We start from the raw sequence: 19,572 nt of genomic DNA, 5'->3' as shown, positions 1-19,572 counted from the left end.
AATACTGTGCTTTAGCCAAAAAATTTCCCCACCGCCCACAGAAATTGCATTCTACAGGGTGTGCAAAGATGCTTAACAAAAAGACTCTACAGTGTAATTAATAGAAATGCACACATCACTTCCTCTTGCTGGGTTCCACATAAATTTTAAGTTAGTTTATATCCTTTTCTTGACAGCACTCCTTAGAGATCTAACAATAAAGGAATGAAACAGACAGAAGAGACCCAACAGAAGCGTGCAAACACTATTGCATCCAAACAACTGTTCTCTATCTTGGTGTCCTTCCGTCTATTCAAGAGCAATTGTTTTCATTTTTCTCAAGAGTTTCATTTTGAATACTGGAAACAAATGGGAAACATCCCTACAGACATAATCTTAGAGCGGCAGCATTAATTCCAAGGAATGATGTATGTTATAAAGAAGGGAATCAAGAAAATGATCATCACCTTGTATGTGGAAGGTGGAATAAATGGAATCAATGGGTCTGCCAGGAAGAGCTGTTAGAGCAGATATACACAACTGAAAGCAAGTAGGGAGAGATGAGAGGACCCTATGCCTCACAGGAGATGAGAAGGGAGTGCAACCAAGGTCTGAAGTAAGAGAGCCGTGATGGATCTCAAGCTTTGAGCGTCCTAGTAGTCTGTGGTGATAGTTATAACAACATAAAAAACAAGACAAAACACCTTCATGATGAATCGAATCCACCCCCTCCTCCTGTTTTGTTTTCTTTTAAATAAAAAAACTCAAACAAAAAAGTTAGAACTTTGTTTCTACCAAAACATAAAACTCCCCTTGCTCTAAAATACGCTTATTATTTGATATTTTTGCTTCCTTCTGTTGGACACTTCTCACCAATCGCCTCATTCTCCACACAATACCTTCTAGTAGTGCCTCAGTTTTTGTACTTCGCTTCCCCCCTTGTCCTTCTTTTAAGAGAAGGACAAAAAAAAGTCATCGAGTATCGCCTGTGAGGCCGATACTTAAGAATGACATTCATGCTTAGCTACACTTTCAAAACATGCTCTACTTATTGTCTCAGCCTGCTTTCCTAAACTGCTGATTAAAGATCAATTTATAAACAAGAGATTGCTCCCTCATTACTCATCTTGTCCTTCTGCCCATTTCTGGTAATAATTCAGTTTTTAATAGTTGTACAGGGATTTCAGAAGATAAAAGATGAACCATTAATTAGGAAAGGGCAATGGAAAAACAGGAGAAGTCAGGAAGTATTTGAGACAAGATAATACCTTTAAAAGTTGATTTTCAGACTTTTCTTACATTTAAATAAAGACTTAGTAAAATACTTTTGTTTGTTTGTGTTTGAGACAAGCTATTGCTAAATTAATCTCTCCTTTCAAAATGGAGGTGTTAACCTGCTCTCAAATTGATATGTGACTAAGCAGATAACATGTTCATCTAATAATGGGATAACGTACATTGAATGTATGTAAAATGAGGGTACCAGAAACAGCTTTCTCTAGATCAGAACGTATATGGCCAAATCTGTCTTTGAGGGCTGCTTCAAAAGCAATGCCTCCAATTTTATGTTGGTGATACGGCAGTAGATGTTGAACCTTTCCACCAATATTACATTACGTGTTGTTGCCACATGACAGATGGCAGCAGAAGGGCACTCTGACACAACAGTGTCTGACATGGAAATGCATATGAAGCAAAGGTGCTGCAGTATTTAACAGGATCTGGTCCACCTAGAAGTTACCTAGACAGATTTTGCTTCAGTACTCCAATGTGAAGAAGAAAAAAGGAATTTCACATTGTACAAATTACCCATTCAAGCAAATCTGGTTTGTTACAGACCTGTTTTCAGGACCTATAGGTATCTGTTTCTAAACAACATAACTGAACTGAGTTGCAACTCCAAGAACAATGACCCAAATCCACAGGTGTATTTAGACCAGAGTTTGTTTCAGAATTTAATTGAAGAAAGAATCATAAACTATGTAAATTAAACACCTAAAAGCCCCTATTTCAGATAATGATCAACAAAGCCAGACTTTTTTTTAGGCTTCAAAAAATGCTTTGTAAGAAGGTAAGGTCCCATTATCATCATGGATCCCAAAGCATGCTTGATGTGTAAGAAAAGCAAGTGACACAGGAAGAATTCTTATGCAGTGACAACACAGAAGAAAAGCGGACAAAACATGTCCAAAGATGACATAAATTATAAGTCTACCGCAAGGATTAATTTGCTTCAACTGAGATGGCAGACACATAAAGATTCAGACTGGGCAGGGTAACAAAGCATCTTCCATCCTCCATTTACAACCAGAATGGTGAAATAGGATGGCATATTCCTAATTTTTGCTGAAGATGCAGCAGCCCTCCTCTCGCTATCTCCTAACATAAGCATTGCAGCCCGTGCTAAACAGCACATCCAAAGATTGAGAAGCATTCCTCTGGACCGTCTAAAATTAAAAAAAATAAGAATAAAAATAAGAGTAAGAAGATGAAAATAAAAAATTCAACCCTGCTTTAAGACAGGCCTGTCAAAACTACCAGAAAGCTGGGAAACAAATTTACTAAAACAACAACAACTGGCATCTTTAATAACTATTTCCATAAGAGACAGATTTCAACAGATGAACGTTCTCAGCTAACATAAAGAGAAAAGTTAGTTCCAAAACTGTTCTAACAGGAGACCATTAGAATATGGCCAGAAAGTGCACAGACTGCTTACGTTGCTTTGAGCTCTTTAATTCTCCCATTTTAAAAAGTCCCAGTTTCCAGAAAGAAGCAGAAAGGAAAACCTTTGTGGACTTTCTTGATCCATTTCAAAAACATATGGCTACCAACATGGAAGCTTCCCCTGTAAGTACACAATTCAGAAGCTATTAAGAACATTTCTGGCCATTTAAGTCCTACCAAGAGCAGCAATAGCTTGTTTCTGATGCAGAAGAATCTGTAAAGATGAACAGCTTAACAGTTTGAAACAAACAAAAACCACATAATTAATTTCAAATTATGCAAGAACGCAGCCATTAACAACATTACTGCTTGTTTTTGTATCTGACATCAAAAACTGAGGTAACCTGAACCAGTGCGCTGATGCACCCATTCCACAGGAATGGTCCAGAGAAAAACAAAATCTTTCAAGTGAGCTGACAGGATCTTGATAAGTTTCTAGCTTTCTCAGTTAGATATCCAGTCTAACCGGTTCAGTTCTACTCAAACTAGCAGCTTTATATGGAAGTGAGAAAAACAATGAAGTATGAACTGAAGTATGTGCTGCAGTATTAGAAACAATATTAAAGCAACTAAAAAAATTTCAATTAAAAAATTTCAACTTAGCAGAATTTACAGTATAATACTGATTTCCATGAAAACAACTACTTTTCAAGTTGTCTTTTCCTGCTCTGGGTGTTCGCAGCTTTTTTCTCTTGAAGTATTTAATTATGCTCCAGACTTGATTCTTTTTTTTTCTTTTTAAACTTCAAAATTGAAGCTCTTGCTAATGGAAAGGCAGGGGGGCCATTGCCAGTAATACTCTTGCAGCTCAGCAAAAGCAGAGATTCAGAATTTCTTCTGTGTTGCATTGTAACGAAACGCTTAGAGATGGTCTAAACTATGACAAGTCAGAGCATTAATGAGAAAATAAAAACTGAAACAAAACAAAAAACCCAGCCCCCCTCAAAAAAAACCACAACACAATGTGCCACCACTCCTCGATGAGAAGAGATATTTTCTAAACAGCTCTATTTTAAAACCTTAACTTTCAGAAGAATCACACATCACTAAGGGCTTTCTTTGGAGGCTATGTGCTTCTCCTCACTTCTGCTAACCGCAAGATGCTCAGACCGCACTCAGCCTTGCAGCTGAGTTCAGTTCTCCAGCTGTTTCCCACACATGAGTAGCTTTATTAACTAAACTAAAGCCTTATGCTCATAAATAAAGACCTCAATTGGAAAAATAGATATATGTTTTTTGAATAGATTAACAATAAATATACTCTGAAGTAACCAATTCAAAACAATAAACCAGGGAAAATGACAGCCAATGATCTTTAGAAGAGTTTTGCTTATTTTGAAGCGACTTTTCCCATTTCTCTTTTAAGTAACCTTCTAATTCTTCTTGTGCCAGCTGTTCCCAAGACATTCCTTACCAGCACTGTGCTCAGGACATTCAATGCCCCATGTTAGGAAATGACTCTTCATTCCCTCAGTAAACCTTAAAAAGTTGCCGGCAGGAACTGAGAACGTACATATGTGTTGCACGCACAGGAACAGCACATGAGCAAACAGGCACATGCTTTCACATTTCTTTTCAGTGTACTGGAAACCCACCGTATCCCCCTGCTTGGATGGGCGTTTTTGGAGAAGCACAAGCATATAGACTAAAATCCTCGGTCTGGAAGCCAGCCCGGTTTAGTGACGGCTCAGATGCACTGCGGTGAATTTTTGGCAATGACCGGGCCAGAAGCTCAATGGAGGCAAGAATCTAAAACAACCAGAAAACAAGCAAGTTAATCTGTGGTTCTCAAGCTGCTATAATATCTTAAAACCAAAGGCAGTACATATAAAATTATTATTATACACAAATTTAAACAGAAACTTTAAAATATAGATAACTGCATTTCACTCTGGTGTTTATATTCTCATAAGCTGAAGAGGACATTTAGTGAAGAAACTGCCTCTTTCTACTTTAAAAGGACATTTTGATTTTCCTTTCTAAGCATTAGGAACATCAGTTACCTTTTATGTGCCTCCTCCTTCTTTATGCACTAGTATCCATACTCATCATCGCTGCAAATAAACTCAGTTTTGGAAGGTGTCTCCCCAGTACCATTCACCAAAAAGCCAGCAGGTGGAGCTCAATTTTCTTTTTAAAGTGCTTTGCTACATTCACAACAAAGTCAGATCCTCCAGTTCGAAGCTTTTAATTCCCCAGCAAGCACGATAAATAAAGTTTTATCACACAAAAATCAACCACCTCTCATAAAGCCTTGGGGACAGGAAGGAGGGGAGCACACAGAGAACAAGTTCTAGTTCATGTGTCTAACTGCAATCATTAATTTCACTATTTCCCAGGAGATTTTCCCTCAACAAATAAATGCTAAATGTAAGCCATATTAATACCTGCTTTTTGAACTGTAAATAAAGATTTCTAATTAAACAGCTCTAACTTGCTACGGCTCTTATGAAATCTTAGTGAAGCACTAAAAAAAATAATAATCTTGCACTAGTCATAAATGAACTTCATTTTTCATATTCAGATTGTGAAGTCTACTGAGAGCTAAAGAGAAACTTTCCTCACCTGTGGAAAAAGAGGCCTCTCATCTCTTTTCTTTTTCAAGCATTCTGCCATTAGCCTCTTCATAGCTTTTGGACAGTTACTTCTTACTTTACTGAGGTCTGGAGATAGATATCCTCGTCCCACCATAAAAATTATCTTTATTTTAGAGAAGAAAAAAGATGAAGAGGGAAGAAGATAAGCTCATAAAGTAAACAGCAGAAACAACAACAAAAAAAGACGAATGTTTTTTTCCTAGACTATTTTATTTCCAGCAACAAATTTTCTGTTCCCGGGGAACAGGATCTGAAATTGAAATGGCCAAGTTTGTACCAGTAGCGTTAGCCAACCTACTCAGCACAGAGAAGAAATTAGACTTCTCCTCCTTCTCTTCTAAGGGAGATTGATAAGAAACATGAATGCTATTAAATGGTTACTATTTATAGCAACAACCATCAAAAAGAACTGTTCTTCAGTGTCAAAAACTGTTACAAAACAAGAATAAGCTACCATGGTTGGAACTGAGTTCCTAAAAATAAACAGCCTGCTTTATTCATTGAACACCCCACCCCTGGAGGTGCTCAAGGCCAGGCTGGATGGGGCTCAGGGCAGACTGAGCTGTTGGGGGGCAACCCTGCTCATGGCAGGGGGTTGGGGCTGGGTGGGCTTTAAGGTCCTTTCCAACCTAAGCTGTTCTGTGGTTTCATGATTCTAAAAAAGTAAACAGCCTATTTGATATTTACATTTCTTTTTACAGCAACTAATGCAGAAGATTTACATTTCACCTAAGGGTAAAATTTAAGCATATAACCAAGTAAATAGCAAGCAGGAAAACAAAGTACAAATTTGATCCGTGTTCTTTTGGACACATTAAAGAACCCACCACCAAACATTGTCATGTCAAGCCAAGGTCAAAACTAATGCAGTTTGAGGACTGCAGTCATGCTGACACTAAAAAAGGCCCCTTCAAACCAGCTAATCAAAGTTCCATTCATGCTGCAGGGGATAATCACTACCTTTTCTGAACAGTGAGACAGAGTCAGCAGGTGTATTATGCCTTATTTTTATCAAAGTGTAACTATTTCATATCTTGACTCTGGCAAAAAAAACCCAAAACAACAAAAAACACACCTCAAGCAAACTACATATGCTATTTATATTAACACTACTATGGTCCTTTTTCAACTCTGTGATTCAGATGCATCTGTGTTTGCCTTAAAAGAGAGAACACATCTCCCATATGGTTTCTTTAGGAGTTCCCAAGTATCAGAGCAAACTTTAATAGTAAAGGCTTTTCTACCTCATCCCTTACCTTGCTGCAGTGAGAGTTACTGTCATACAGCAGCTACTGTTTTCTACATAATTACACTATTTCACTTGAAATTGCTCAGAAATGATCCGCATTGTTCTTTCTGATGCACTGCTTATGTAATGTAGGGATTATTTTTTTATTTTTATTAGTAATTAGAAAAAGATTATCACAACAATAAGAGTTCTAATCCATCTATAAAAGTCAATAAAAGCCACAAAAACTCCAGAAGGCACAAGAATGATACTTTGCTTACTAAGAGTGCCAGTTGTGACATAATATCTGCTATGTAAAAGCACCAACAGAGAGCAGGCAATGTTTGCATCTCTTTTGAAGACAGAGCAAAAGAACATTAAGAAACAAGGTCGCATTTGATACGTTGGCTTCACCTGTACTTTGTTTCAGCACTTAACTGTAGGTACCCACATCATTGGGGTCGTGACTCTAAACTCAAAAGGTAAAACCAAAATTGCTTCTAGAAGGTTACAACCATGCAAGCCAGGAATCTGAATGCTTCCCTTTGTTTAAAAGGAGGAGAGTGTGTGGGGAGGATGGGTTCGGAAGAAGAAAGAAAAAAAAGGAGTTGCTCCAAATCCGATGAATTGGAATGAAGTGTTCTGACAAATATGGAAGCAGCCTCATAAAATGGCATTCACACATGAACGTTGCTATGGTTGCATTTCTCAAGTACTGACAGTGAAAAAAACAAGGGATGTGGACACAGATAAAACATAAATACATCACTAGGTAGCTAAGGAGTAGTTTACACCAAAGGTCTTGGAGGCATAGATCTTGTTTTCAGATTAGACAGAGAAATAATAAATCAGACAAGCCCTCCCTAACCTGCCTAGCCTACTGAAACATATAATAGGTGCGGAGTATCATTAAACTTATAGAAGATTTGTTCACAATTAAGTAATCTTCTTACAGGATTCACACTCTGGAAGGTCGTATGCTTCATCAAGGAGAATTTGAGAAATGCTGATACCCTGAAATTCAATTAGATGGTGCATGCATTTCTCAAGATTAAAATGGATATAAAGCATTCAGTTAAATCCATTTTGTCAGTCCTGTTCCTGTACTATTATTCAATGCAATCCAGGAGGTAAAAAAAGAAAGAGGAATAACTGAACATACAGAGAATTATTTCTCCCTTGTGGAACTATTCTAAACTAAACTACTATTAAGTAACCTGCTCTCTCCCTAATAAGTATCCTGGCAACCAGCTTAGAATCTGAAAATCTATACTTGAAGTAAAAAAAAAGAACAAAAGAAAAAAATCCCTCAAGAAAAGTGCGTAAATTGGTGCTGTGAGGCAGATCTAAAAAAAAATAATGTAGAAACGTCACCTCAGAACATCAGAGTCAACAAAGCAAGGAAATACACAAAACAACACAATAGTGGCTTCACAGAGTTACATCAATCTGGTTCAGACCACTGCTGACTAAAGGCAGTCCCATCCCATGCCCACGCTCTCTTTACCTGGTCCCTGTTGTTGATGTTTGAGTATGGTAACTGTCCAGTCATCAGTTCATAAAGCACAATCCCAAATGCATACACATCTGACTGAAAGCTATATGGGTTTTTGTCTTGCATCCTGATCACTTCCGGTGCCTGTATCATAAAAGGAAACAATTAGGTTTTATTTCACCACGTCAGACTGTACCTTCCATAGCAGAAACACGATATGGACGTGTCCAGAGTATAACAGGTGCAAGGCTCGCCCTCGTGGCTGTGTTTCTGTGTTAGAGTCCACATAACTAGGCTCTACAAAAGTGGCTGTTGACATGAGTCCATTGGCTCTTTTCAATCTGGTGATCCTTTTGTTAAACTATGACACAACATCCTCCTCAGCTGTGGATTGACCATGGCCTGTCTGTCAGTTTAGCTCTCAGAACTGTGAAAGCAGTCACTAAAGGTTTTTTTTTTGCTGACTACTGGAAAACACATAGCTAAAGAAAAATTGACAAGAACTTATTTAGTACTACATATTACTGCTTGGCCTTTCCAGCCTCAGATGGCTCGCATGTGTCCATGCACTGGAAAAATAGTCTTATAAAGCTTGGCCAAAGGCAATTAGATCAGTTGAAATGAATACACCACTTTCCTTTTACTTACCATCCATAGGATCGATCCAGATAACTGTTCAAATTGATGAGATCCACTCCATCGTGATTTCACTGTAGCCAGACCAAAGTCACCTATTTTTACTGTGAGGTCTTCATGAAGAAAAATATCTAAGGGATAAATGTTAAGGGAAAGCAAACAAACAACACTGGTCCTGTCCTACAAAAGACAATAAACAGCCACAAACGTGGAATTGCAAATACAACAGTTATAACCATTCACCACCATTAAATAAAGATATATATGTTCTAAGCAGTTGGGATAATGGATTATGGCAGTTCAGGGTTATATATGTAATGACTGGGCCAGTGTTGAACAGACTATGACCCAGGTGACTTTCTTTAAATGCCAAGTGTTCAAACACTCGAAGCGGCAATTACTCCACTAGCAAACTGGTGAAATCTTTCATCACAGATAAAAATTAACAATGTAAAAAATCCTTCTGAAACTACAACAGACCTCACTGTGTTCTTGGAATCACAGCAATAGACAGGGACTTAATCAACGCGAGCTTATGACCCGCACTTACTGGGAATTCCTCGTTCATGGGGAATAATTGCAATCCCCGATCCCCATCACGAATGGGGTTCAACGGGTTACCCGCGCCTGCCGGCGTAGGGTAGACACAAGCTGAGCCAGTCAGTGTACAAGCTATTTTGGCAATTAAGTATTTATCAGATGTTCAACAGGCAAAGGAATTCTAAACATGCAATAGCTCCCAATAGAAGTTTGAAATTGCTTTCAGTATCTTGCTTGCAATAGTTTATTTGCACACTGCAGAAAGAAATCAAGAAATTCTGCTATATGTCACTGGTCAAAAATAACAACCAAGGGATGCAACGTACAGTCAGACAGCAAAAGTTATTTTTGTAAAAGAAAAGAATATTTGAATGTAAAATGAAAAGGCTGGTCATGTTACATTCCAAAACCCACATCATTCTTTCTACAGGAATTAAGTTCTTTCTACAGATGAATGTAAGCATTACTTTTCTAATAATCACATTACACCTCCTCAACCAAATTTGAACTCAACAAATAATCATGCATGAAGAGCTGTTCTCTTCAATAAGAACATTTCTGGAAGGAAAAAAACCAAACAAACAGCCAGGAATGCTGGTTCTACAATCACATCTCTGGAAAAGGATACTATTACTCTTGAGGTCTCTGTGGATGATTGACTTGGCATGCAAATAACTGAAAAGGAATATGACAGATTGGGTGGGTTAGATGTTATTCCACTAATCAACAGCTCAAAGTTCATAGTGTTATTGAAACAAATTGTGTAAATATTCAAACTGCACACTTCTGTCAAGGCACGAAAACTTCAGTTACCCAAAGTGGTTCCTGCAACAGTCACAGGAGAAAATAAAAATAAAATAAAGCTTAGATTTCCAGCTTAACCCTGGTCCTTCCAAAGAATGAAACAAATTACACACCGACCTCTGCTTTTCAGTTTCTTAAGTCAATATTCAGAATCAAAACAAAAGAATTTCAGTCGTTTTTGACATGTTTAAGGCTCTGCTTCCTAGCCTTGGAGGTGACTGCCATGACACGTTGTGGGATAGTCTCAACATCAGGCAAGGTGTTTCCAAATCGTGGAACCTAGAAGTGCTTCCCAGGCTGTGTCCCCCATAAAAGAAGCTGACTGCTTTTAGCATAGGACTGGAAAAAAGATTGCAGGCCAGATAAATACACTGCAGGGAGTTCCAGAGGAAGAGTACTTGTCCCACAGCATAGACAAAGCCTAAACTAGGCAGTGAGTCTCCCATGGCTCCGTTGAATCAATCAGCAGCACAAACCTGCTGGAAGAGCCTCATTTTATGTTTCTACTTTGAATCATGCTCAAAGAACATTTTCTATGTCTCCACTATACAGACAGGGAGCCTGGAAAGCAAGCAACAGGAGGCTGAGGCTGGTTGCTGCAAACACCTGCATTTTTCAACTGAAAATGTAATTGGATACTTGATAGAAATACTGAACAATTAACTGCAATCATGACAGTGGTTTTCCAGTTGTAGGGCCATAACCTTAAATCAGTGTTCTGATTTTGACACATAGTACTGGGCAAGTTTTGTAAATTTTAACTCCACTGCTGTCTACATGAGAAGGGATTACTTACACACAGCCCTTAGAAAAAAACAAATTTTCTTCAAATGCTGAAATCTCCTACTTCATTTAGAGAGCTACAACATGTAGGAGAAAAGTAAGAGAAACTGCACTCTTTCTACTAACAGAGCTGCCTGCCTTCTGGGTTACTTTAAAGGATGCTATCCTTTCATTCACATGGTGTTTCTTTTAAATTGTGTTTTACCTCCTATCCAAAGACTATCTGCACTGTGAAGACCATAAAGACTTGGGCAGAAATCTTTGCTCACAAGATCAAAGATAATCAGAGTGGTTAAACTTTCATTTAGTTTTCAGAGACCATATTACTTGATGGCATGTATTTCCCAATCTTCCAGTAAAAGAGCACAAGAACTCTATTCCACTGATCAAAATACTAAACACTACACAAAACACTTCAATTAACACAAGATTCTGGGCTTGGTAGATTGAGCAGACAGCCTAGTATGAAGAAGGTATGTGGACAGGGTCCCAACAATCATTTGCAAACAAATAATATGATACTTACTCCATGCCTTGCGCAGTCTGTCGTGCAATATCAATTAGTTTGATCATTTCAAATTTGGTCTCAATTATGTGCAGATGGTGATATAAGCTGGACCCCTCACACCACTGTGTAACAATAGCCAACTGAGGTTTTGTTGAATAACCCATAAAAAGTAGGATATTCACATGCCGTGTTTTCCTGTTGAAAAAATAAATAAATATATATGTATATAAAACTCAGGAGGAAACTGAGGAATCAGGCAGAACTAAACACATCTTTCCAAATTGAAGTTCTTGGTCAGACTTGGCTTTCCTTTGAATAATCTGTTTCTGTATCAAGGCTAATGAATGATTGCAGTCTTTAGTCTTTATTGTATTAACATGGAATAGCTCCTCTGGAGCAAGTACTGCTTCTTCTTGATTTTGAAATCAAACTAGAACAGAAATGCTCAGAAGATGCCGTCACCACTAAGTCTACATGGGACAGTGAATGTTTGTAGGCAGGTCTGGTCATGTGTAACACTAGTTCAGCTATGGGATGTTGCTGTACTATCACGAAGACATTCAAAATGAAACTTCAGACACACGGACTTCCAGGAAGTACAACACTTTTCTTCAGACAACATCAACATGCCTCTTTGGCAAGACTTCATTTTTAATTAGTACTTTGTTTGATAACAACATTTTACTCTCTTAGAAGCCAGCATACAAATAAGGATGGAGATAGATGTGAAAACTGTACCTCAGTAAAGTTAAGATATTCTCAGTGAAGTTGTTTCTAAACAGTACGAGAATAGACTTAAGTTCACCAGAGATTTGGCCAAATCAAATCAAACCCCTTTCAAAGACACAGCAACTCCAGACACAAAACCTTCTTAAAAGAGAGTGAAGGCTTTACGATTGTTAATGACTTAATACACAACAAGAGAGTACTGAGAAGATGATCTCAGCAGATTCAAGACCTGAAACAGCCTAGTGATATATTACAAAATGCAAAAATTTCTCCTAATCCCATCCCAGGAAAAGCATTCTAATCACATTCTTAGTGTCACCAAATGGATATCAAGAAGAACTAGATACCTCCAAATGTACTAAACAGAGATCACAAAAAACGTGATTTCTGTAGTCTTTCCTAGCTTTCCCAGAGTCTGAGGCAAAAGAGAGAGCTCTTCTTCCAACAGGGCTCAGTACTGCAAGCAGTTTGCTCACTGCTTGATGAAACTTGACAGACCAAGCTTAAAACACGTGGCAGCTTTTTAAGTTTGCATGCTGTGCAGCTGTTGACAAGCCAAGTCATATTTTTTTATATTAAAAAACTAACACAGGAGCCTGCAATGCAAACCTATTTGTTCCTTACCAATGCAGGCTATGACAACACTAAACTATGTGACTGGACCTTTTTCAAGCTCAAGGATTTGTCAAGTGATGCTGAGACTAACTGCCAAGTGAACAAAAATCAGTGCTTTCTTGCAAGTCTTTCCTCAAATATAAGAAAGTACTGATGAAGTATAATGGAAAACGCACACTGACAAGTATACCTGGCTTGTCTGGGTCAAAGGATAGCACAATTGACTTTTTACTAAGCACCAAAATGATCAGCAACAGAAAAGGGCTAGACTTCTTGAGACCAAAAATATGCACACCTCTTCCAGGCAGCACACTTCTGAGAGCCTCTGTTACCACAGATATGGACTTAAGAGCTTCACCATGCATTGTACTGGGGACCTTCCTCCAGGACAGCATCCATCTCAACATGTGCATTTACCAAAGCCAAAAAGCTCCTTTCTATTTTGCTACTTAAAAGAGAGTTATGCTCAAGACTGTAATTGGATGCTAATGGTCCTTCCCAATAAATATGGCATAGTGTTGATAGATGCTCTGTTAAGAACTGAATGCAAGACAAATACTTTACCTAATAAAGTAGAAGCACTAGACAAGAGAAAATAAAATCAAGGAGTGACTATGAAATAGAAATTTAAAAGAAAATCAAGGAGGAGTCAATGCTGCTACAAAACAATGGAAAACGTGGGCAGAGCTACAGCTGGAAAAGAACAATTAGTTATACTCTCCTTAAATCTCAAAACTTGGAAGAAAGCAAAGGTCCTAAAGTTCACGCATAAGTTTGACTGTCCTGTGGGAACTAAAACAGCAAAACACAGACTTGTCTTGAGTTCTTGTATTGACCACATATAAAGTAACATCAGTCTACAGACAACACGTGGACACAAAGCAGTGGATATAAAGAAATGTTTTAAAATGGTAAGTTGTATTTTCTACCCAAATTATCACCATGAAGAAATAATGTGATGTAATGGAAATATAAAACTCAATCGTTACAGAAACATAAATCTACATAGATTATTTTATACCAAAAAATATTCTTACCTGAGCACTCCTACTTCATTTTTGAAAGCCTGTAACTGTTGAGGTGTGGGTGCTGTAACATTCAACATCTTCACCGCCACGTCACCTTCAAAATAGCAATCTTTAGTAAGTATCATTAACACAGATTCCTCAATTGAGAAAATGCTATATAGAAAATCAGAAATGTTGAGACTGTTTTCTGGCTTTAGTGAAATAAACCACTACTATATTAAAATAAGTATATAGTCTGTAAACACGTATAAGTATTATTCTTATTTTACTCTGAGAAATTCTAGCCACATCTAAACTTTCTGTATACACATACATTTGCGATTCTCATTTAGCGAGGTGGCTACTTCAGCCTTTCTAGTAATTATGTTTCATCTTTACCCTAATAATTACTTCTGAAGAACACACAGGAGTCAAGTTTCTACACTGTTTGAAGCTCTAATGTAACTTACTTAACCCATGATTCTTAGCTTTAAATAGCCTTCATAGGTCACAGAATGGTTGAGGTTTGTTGGGACCTTTTGGGGCTATGTCACCCAACCCTGCTGCTCACAGGGTAGTTCACACAAGCTGATGTTCAGAATGCTTTCGAGCATATCCAAAAGGGAGTCTCCACAAATTCTCTGGGCAACCTGTGGCACTGTTTGGTCACCATTGCTGCAATGAAGTGTTTCCTTACGCTCAAACAAAGCCTCTTTCATTTGAGTTGGCAGCCATTGCCTCTTATCCACTCATTGGGCACCATTGAAAAGAGCCTGAGTCCACCCCCTTTCCAGCCTTACTTCAGGTTCATATATATATATATATATATATATATATACACACCTATATATATACATAGACAAGATCTCTCCCTGAGTCTTCCGCTTCTCCAAGCTTAAGAGTCCCAGCTCTTAGCCTTTCCTCACAGCAGAGGGCCTTTGCTGGAGTCTCTCAAGTATACGTCTACATCCCTCTTGTAGTAGGGAGCCCAGAACTGGAACCGCCACTCCAGGTGCAGTCTCAGCAGTAATGAGGTATAAAGGAAGGATCACCTCCCTCCACCTTCTGGTAATGCTTTGTCTATAACAAAGCCCAAGATAACATTAGCCTTCTTTGTGATCAGGCCGTGTTGCTTAATCATGCTCAACCTGGCATCTACGAGGACTTACGGATTTTATTCTGTAAAGCTGCTTTCCAGCTGTGAGGCCCCCAGCAGGCAATGCCACTTGCTTAAGAGTAACTGTTTGCCCTGAATGCCACATACCATGCCACTTTCCTTTGTAGACTGTTCCGAATGATCCAGATCCTATCCTTTGTCCAACTGTGATCTGCCCATCTGGTATTTCCCAATCATCACTCGAATCTCGTCGACCAAGGGTTTTCTTTACATATTTACACAAATAATAAAAAGAAAGAAAGAAGCAAAATCAGTGATTAGTGCATGTGAAAAAACATCCTTTATTAAAGATTCTGTATTAAAATTTCATGTAATTAAAATATTTTTTCTCCAAATACTGCTAGTGACATTTCAAATTAGGTATGTTCAAAACCTCAGCATAAATGTATACAAGTAATTTCCTGACAGGAAATACTTGCCACAGATTTTGGGCAGTGTTAAAACCAGTAAAAAATGGAGAATTTCCTCCCAAAGGGAAAGTCTCATTTATGAATTTTTCAATTCTTACTGAGTCATAAGGTTAAATTGTGAATTAAAAGAATGCAGTCATTTTATCCGTTGTTCAGTTTCAGTCAACAGAGAACTTTCACTGTTTGTGAAACATGTTTAATTAAGACAATCTTCGAAGGGAGATTAGCATTATAACATAAAGTGCACCAAGACACTTGGGTGTAAAGGAGGAAAAGTGAACACAGCCAATGACTTAAATGATTTTTATACTAGTCCCATGATTTCAATATTCCATTATATATTGGTTTAGAGTTCCCTATCATTATATAATTACCTTGAAAATAATTCACATGGGTATGATGAAAGAAAGTTGAGAAAAACGTGGATGTGTGGTATTTCTATACTAAGAGTATACCACACTGTGTACTGCGTGTGAAAATAACTCATCTTACCATTCGATTTCTGTCTTCTGAGGATGAGGACGATTTCCTTTCCCGCTGGGGGCCTGGTGATTTCTGTAATGCTTTCACATTGGTAAGTGACCCAGGCAAAGATGCGGGAGGTGTTGCAGATAAACCTGCAGTTGAACCTAAATTTCAGAAACAGGTTAATTTTTATCTTTAAGAAGCCAGGTTACATGAACGTACTGGTGTCAGGTGCAAGAATTTTGTTTTAAGATGCAGTATCTCCAAACATCAATGTAAATGTTAAGAAGGAACAAACAAACACTTCAGGAATATCGTATTAGTACTAGATTAGTGCTCAAGTCTTAGGTAACAAAAAGAGACGAGTCTATAGCAAACATCCCTGTGTATCAGCTAGTCCTCAGCCTTTTGTTCTTGAATTAGAGGGATAATGTTTAAATGGAAAAAATATATATATATGTTTTGTTGTTTTTAATTCCACCAGCCTCTTTGACAAGTAGTAGCATTTAGTTAGCTGCAGCTGCCTTTCAGATTTCTTGTAGCTAACGTTTTAGGGACCCAGTAAGTAACTGAGATACTGTATTTTGGAATCAAAACAGACTAAATGTATTAAAAAAAAAATTCATGTTTTTTTTTTTTTTTTTTTTTCTTCTGAGTCTTCAAGTGCCGCCTCAAAACCATTTGGCTGTTTTAAAGCTAACTCTTAGTAAAGAGCTGTTATTTAAAAGTAGATATTAGACCTCAGAAAGGATTACAAAGGAACAAGTACTTAATTTACCTATTTGAGGCATATTCTAATAAATCCAAATTAAAGCACTTTCTCTCTAACATATATGCTGCCTCAACAAAGCTTCATAGGAAAATCACAGAGCTGTGTTTCAGAGCCTCAGTGCCTACTTACAAACAGAACACTTAAACCAGACATTGCTTTTTAAAGTACACCTTAATTAGCAAGGTTATGCTGACCCTCTCTCAGTGCAAAGTACATAAAATAGGATCAATTGTTAATTAAGTTCACCCTGCACTGATAAATGATGTATGCCATTGTGCAAGGCTTCCAACATGCCAGTACTTTCTCTAACATCAGTGGCGAAGGACAATACACCTCCTCCTGTTATTTCAGAACCCCCTTTACTACCTGCAAAGACTCCTAATTCCAACTTGAATTCAAAATCCATTTTATAGCTTTTGTGACTGTTGTTTGTGTTCAGCCACTCCATGTGCTAATTTACCAGATAATATCTATCCATCGCTGCTTTCCTTCATTAAGCTAAAATCCATATATTTAGAAGTGAAAGCATATAATAATAGTATCAAAAATGGGATGCAGCACCCGTGAACTTCTTCCCACACGTTAAAGCAACAATAATGCATACTGGGTACCTAATTAAATTTAGAAGCAGACGGAAGCCAGTGACCTAATGAATGGACTTTTGTTCCTATTCTCTGTCAATTTCATTTTGTGGTTACTATATTATTGTGCTTTTACTACACTGTTTGTCTGCAAACAAAACAAAAATCAAATTAAATGTATGTTGCTCCCAGAACAAGATTTTTTTTCCAAAATTTTACTGGCTTACAGATTTTCTCTTCAATATTGAAGTTGTACTTTAAGATACTAAAGGAAACACATTATGTCTCCTCGATAACTAACTGTATCTCCTACTTAAATTTTAGTACTGAGATACAGCAACACTAGCACAACATTCACCTTTTAGTGGATATGGTTATAGCACACGGTAGGACATTACAGTTACTGTGTCCATAATAATAACAAAGGACCTGTTTTCCAAGTTGTCAGTACTGTGCAATACTTTAGATAATGCTGGACTTAAGTCATTGGTCTGGACTCTGAAGCTGTATTTAATGTATTCAGTTCTGTACACAGTTTGCTTGCCTTCTTATACCTCTCTCCATGCAGAAACTCCTGGAACAATTTTACTGTCCTTGATGTGTTCTGCAATGAAAGTCTTTGAAACAGCCAAGACGGCAGCATTTGAAAACTACGCTACATGCACTTGACTATTCACTTCTACATGTATGCATAGATACACAAATATTTTTATTTCATGCTACAACTTAATAGTAGGTTTTTCCAGCATGTGAAACCCCAACGGGCATTTTGTGCAATAAAACAGATCCATTGACAGCTTTAGGCCTGAATTACTCAAGAGTCAGTGACGTGTGAAAATGAATGAGTATTATTTTACATAGTTCAGGACACAAGCAAGTATTGTTTCACTGGAAATGATCTAAATAAAAATTACATAGTCTAAACCACCCAGGGCCTCAGTATAGTATTAAAAAAAAATCCTCAAAATACAATTCTTGTGGAAAGCTGAGACTGCACATTGTGTGAAAAGCTTAAGACCTGACAAGATATCAATGGAAATGTTTGTAATCCACATTTGATTTCCTAGATTACTTTTCAAAGTAAAGATAATTAAATACATAAAAGTGTTAAAGCACTGAACTGACTTAAACTGAACAGACAAGGAAATTCTAAGTTAAGGACATCGCTTCGTCTTTAAAATCACTGCAATGCAATCCATGGACCTCTGTTCAGAAAAAAAAATAACATCTTGGTCCATATAAATACCTCAACTATGAAATTCCTTGCTTTAGAAGATTTAAGTCAGACTTTATAGTCATTTTCAAGCACATAAACGTGAAAGTGAATATGTGTGGAAAGCACATTCAAAGCATTCCAGCCAGGCCAAGCAAAAAACAGAGGTGTTTTGATAAACTCACACACTTACATACACACGGTGTGAGGGTGAGGCACAAACAGCATCTGTGGTTTTACTTATTTTGTTTGGGTGAAAACAAGAAAGAAGAGCCCAACTACCTCTGAACACTGGGCCAGGCTCAAAATCAAACACTATTTCACTGGGGACAGAATGAAGGAGGGGACTGGGAGTCCGGGATTGGTATTTCCGAAGACAGCGCATCAGCTGGTTCAAAGGGGCTGTTAGAGAGAAAGAGACGGGCAGGCAGAGACAGAAAGACAGACACATAGAAGAAATGAAAGAAGTCATGGGAAATAACTAGGATGCTTTGACTCCTATTCACAGTTTGCTTCTGTACTTTGAAGGACAAAAACGTCAATTACTAAAAACACCGTTTCAGGAATGGGAATTGCCAATTGTTTTCAGATGCCAAGCAGACAGTTTATGATCCAAAGTTAAAACCAACACGATACCACAACATTTAAATGCTGGACAAAATGGGCAAAACTGTGGAGAGCCACACCTACTGAGACGTACAAAAATAGCTAAAACTGGAAACTTGCAATTAGCTTGCTTGCAGGACACTAAAGGAAATTTCTTTTGAAAAGGTGTACTGTTGGTGGTGTAAGAAAAGACAGCTCCCTCAACCACAAAGTGGCAGGTAGGCCCCATCCTATCCATGAGCAGTCACAGATAGGTGAAACGATTAAGTGATAGCCCATGGTACAAAACATTAGAGTTTGGGGTGGACCTTGACAACCAGTGAGAAAAGTAACTTAACAGGCTTGTGCGTAACATGAGAAGAAAAATTAAGCTATCTTCTGGCACTAGTTCTGGCTTAATTAGGGTTATGTGTTACCAAAGCAGAAATAAAGGGGCCTGGCTTTAACTTAAGGTCCTAACAACTTGGTTTCAAGATTAGCACAGGCATGCAGTATAGCAAAGCAGCATCTTCAGCAGGGGTAGAGGGGGAGAAGAACTGGAGCACATCATGCCGCTTAAGGATGCAGCAGTTCATATGGAAGGTCCATCTACTGTGTTGATAATCTTCAAAGGAAACTACAGTTGTTTCCATAGGTGGGAATGTAACAACAGGCATAAAAATCTTTGAGAGTTGGAAAGCTGTAGCATAGCTGCATGCAG

At 37.9% G+C, this 19,572-nt stretch overlaps 1 protein-coding gene across 2 annotated transcripts in view; it reads right to left on the bottom strand.

The window, feature by feature from the left end:
- Nucleotides 1-19,572, bottom strand: part of BRAF (B-Raf proto-oncogene, serine/threonine kinase) — a 78,050-nt gene that overhangs the window by 8,581 nt on the left and 49,897 nt on the right. Inside the window, exons 10-19 of one of the 2 annotated variants that reach the window (XM_032445664.1) lie at nt 18,549-18,668; nt 15,728-15,864; nt 14,913-15,030; nt 13,679-13,763; nt 11,316-11,492; nt 9,831-9,877; nt 8,675-8,793; nt 8,039-8,170; nt 5,272-5,406; nt 4,302-4,455 (exon numbers count right to left, since the gene is read on the bottom strand). In XM_032445664.1, coding sequence (XP_032301555.1) covers nt 4,302-4,455; nt 5,272-5,406; nt 8,039-8,170; nt 8,675-8,793; nt 9,831-9,877; nt 11,316-11,492; nt 13,679-13,763; nt 14,913-15,030; nt 15,728-15,864; nt 18,549-18,668 — 1,224 coding nt within the window. The remainder of the gene's footprint in view (nt 1-4,301; nt 4,456-5,271; nt 5,407-8,038; nt 8,171-8,674; nt 8,794-9,830; nt 9,878-11,315; nt 11,493-13,678; nt 13,764-14,912; nt 15,031-15,727; nt 15,865-18,548; nt 18,669-19,572) is intronic. The other variant, XM_015866793.2, reaches the window with a different exon arrangement.

This window comes from Coturnix japonica, chromosome 1 (assembly GCF_001577835.2).
Source record: "Coturnix japonica isolate 7356 chromosome 1, Coturnix japonica 2.1, whole genome shotgun sequence".
NCBI lineage: Eukaryota > Metazoa > Chordata > Aves > Galliformes > Phasianidae > Coturnix > Coturnix japonica.
Note: the sequence above shows the minus strand (reverse complement) of the source record. Positions and strands in the feature narration are given on the sequence as shown.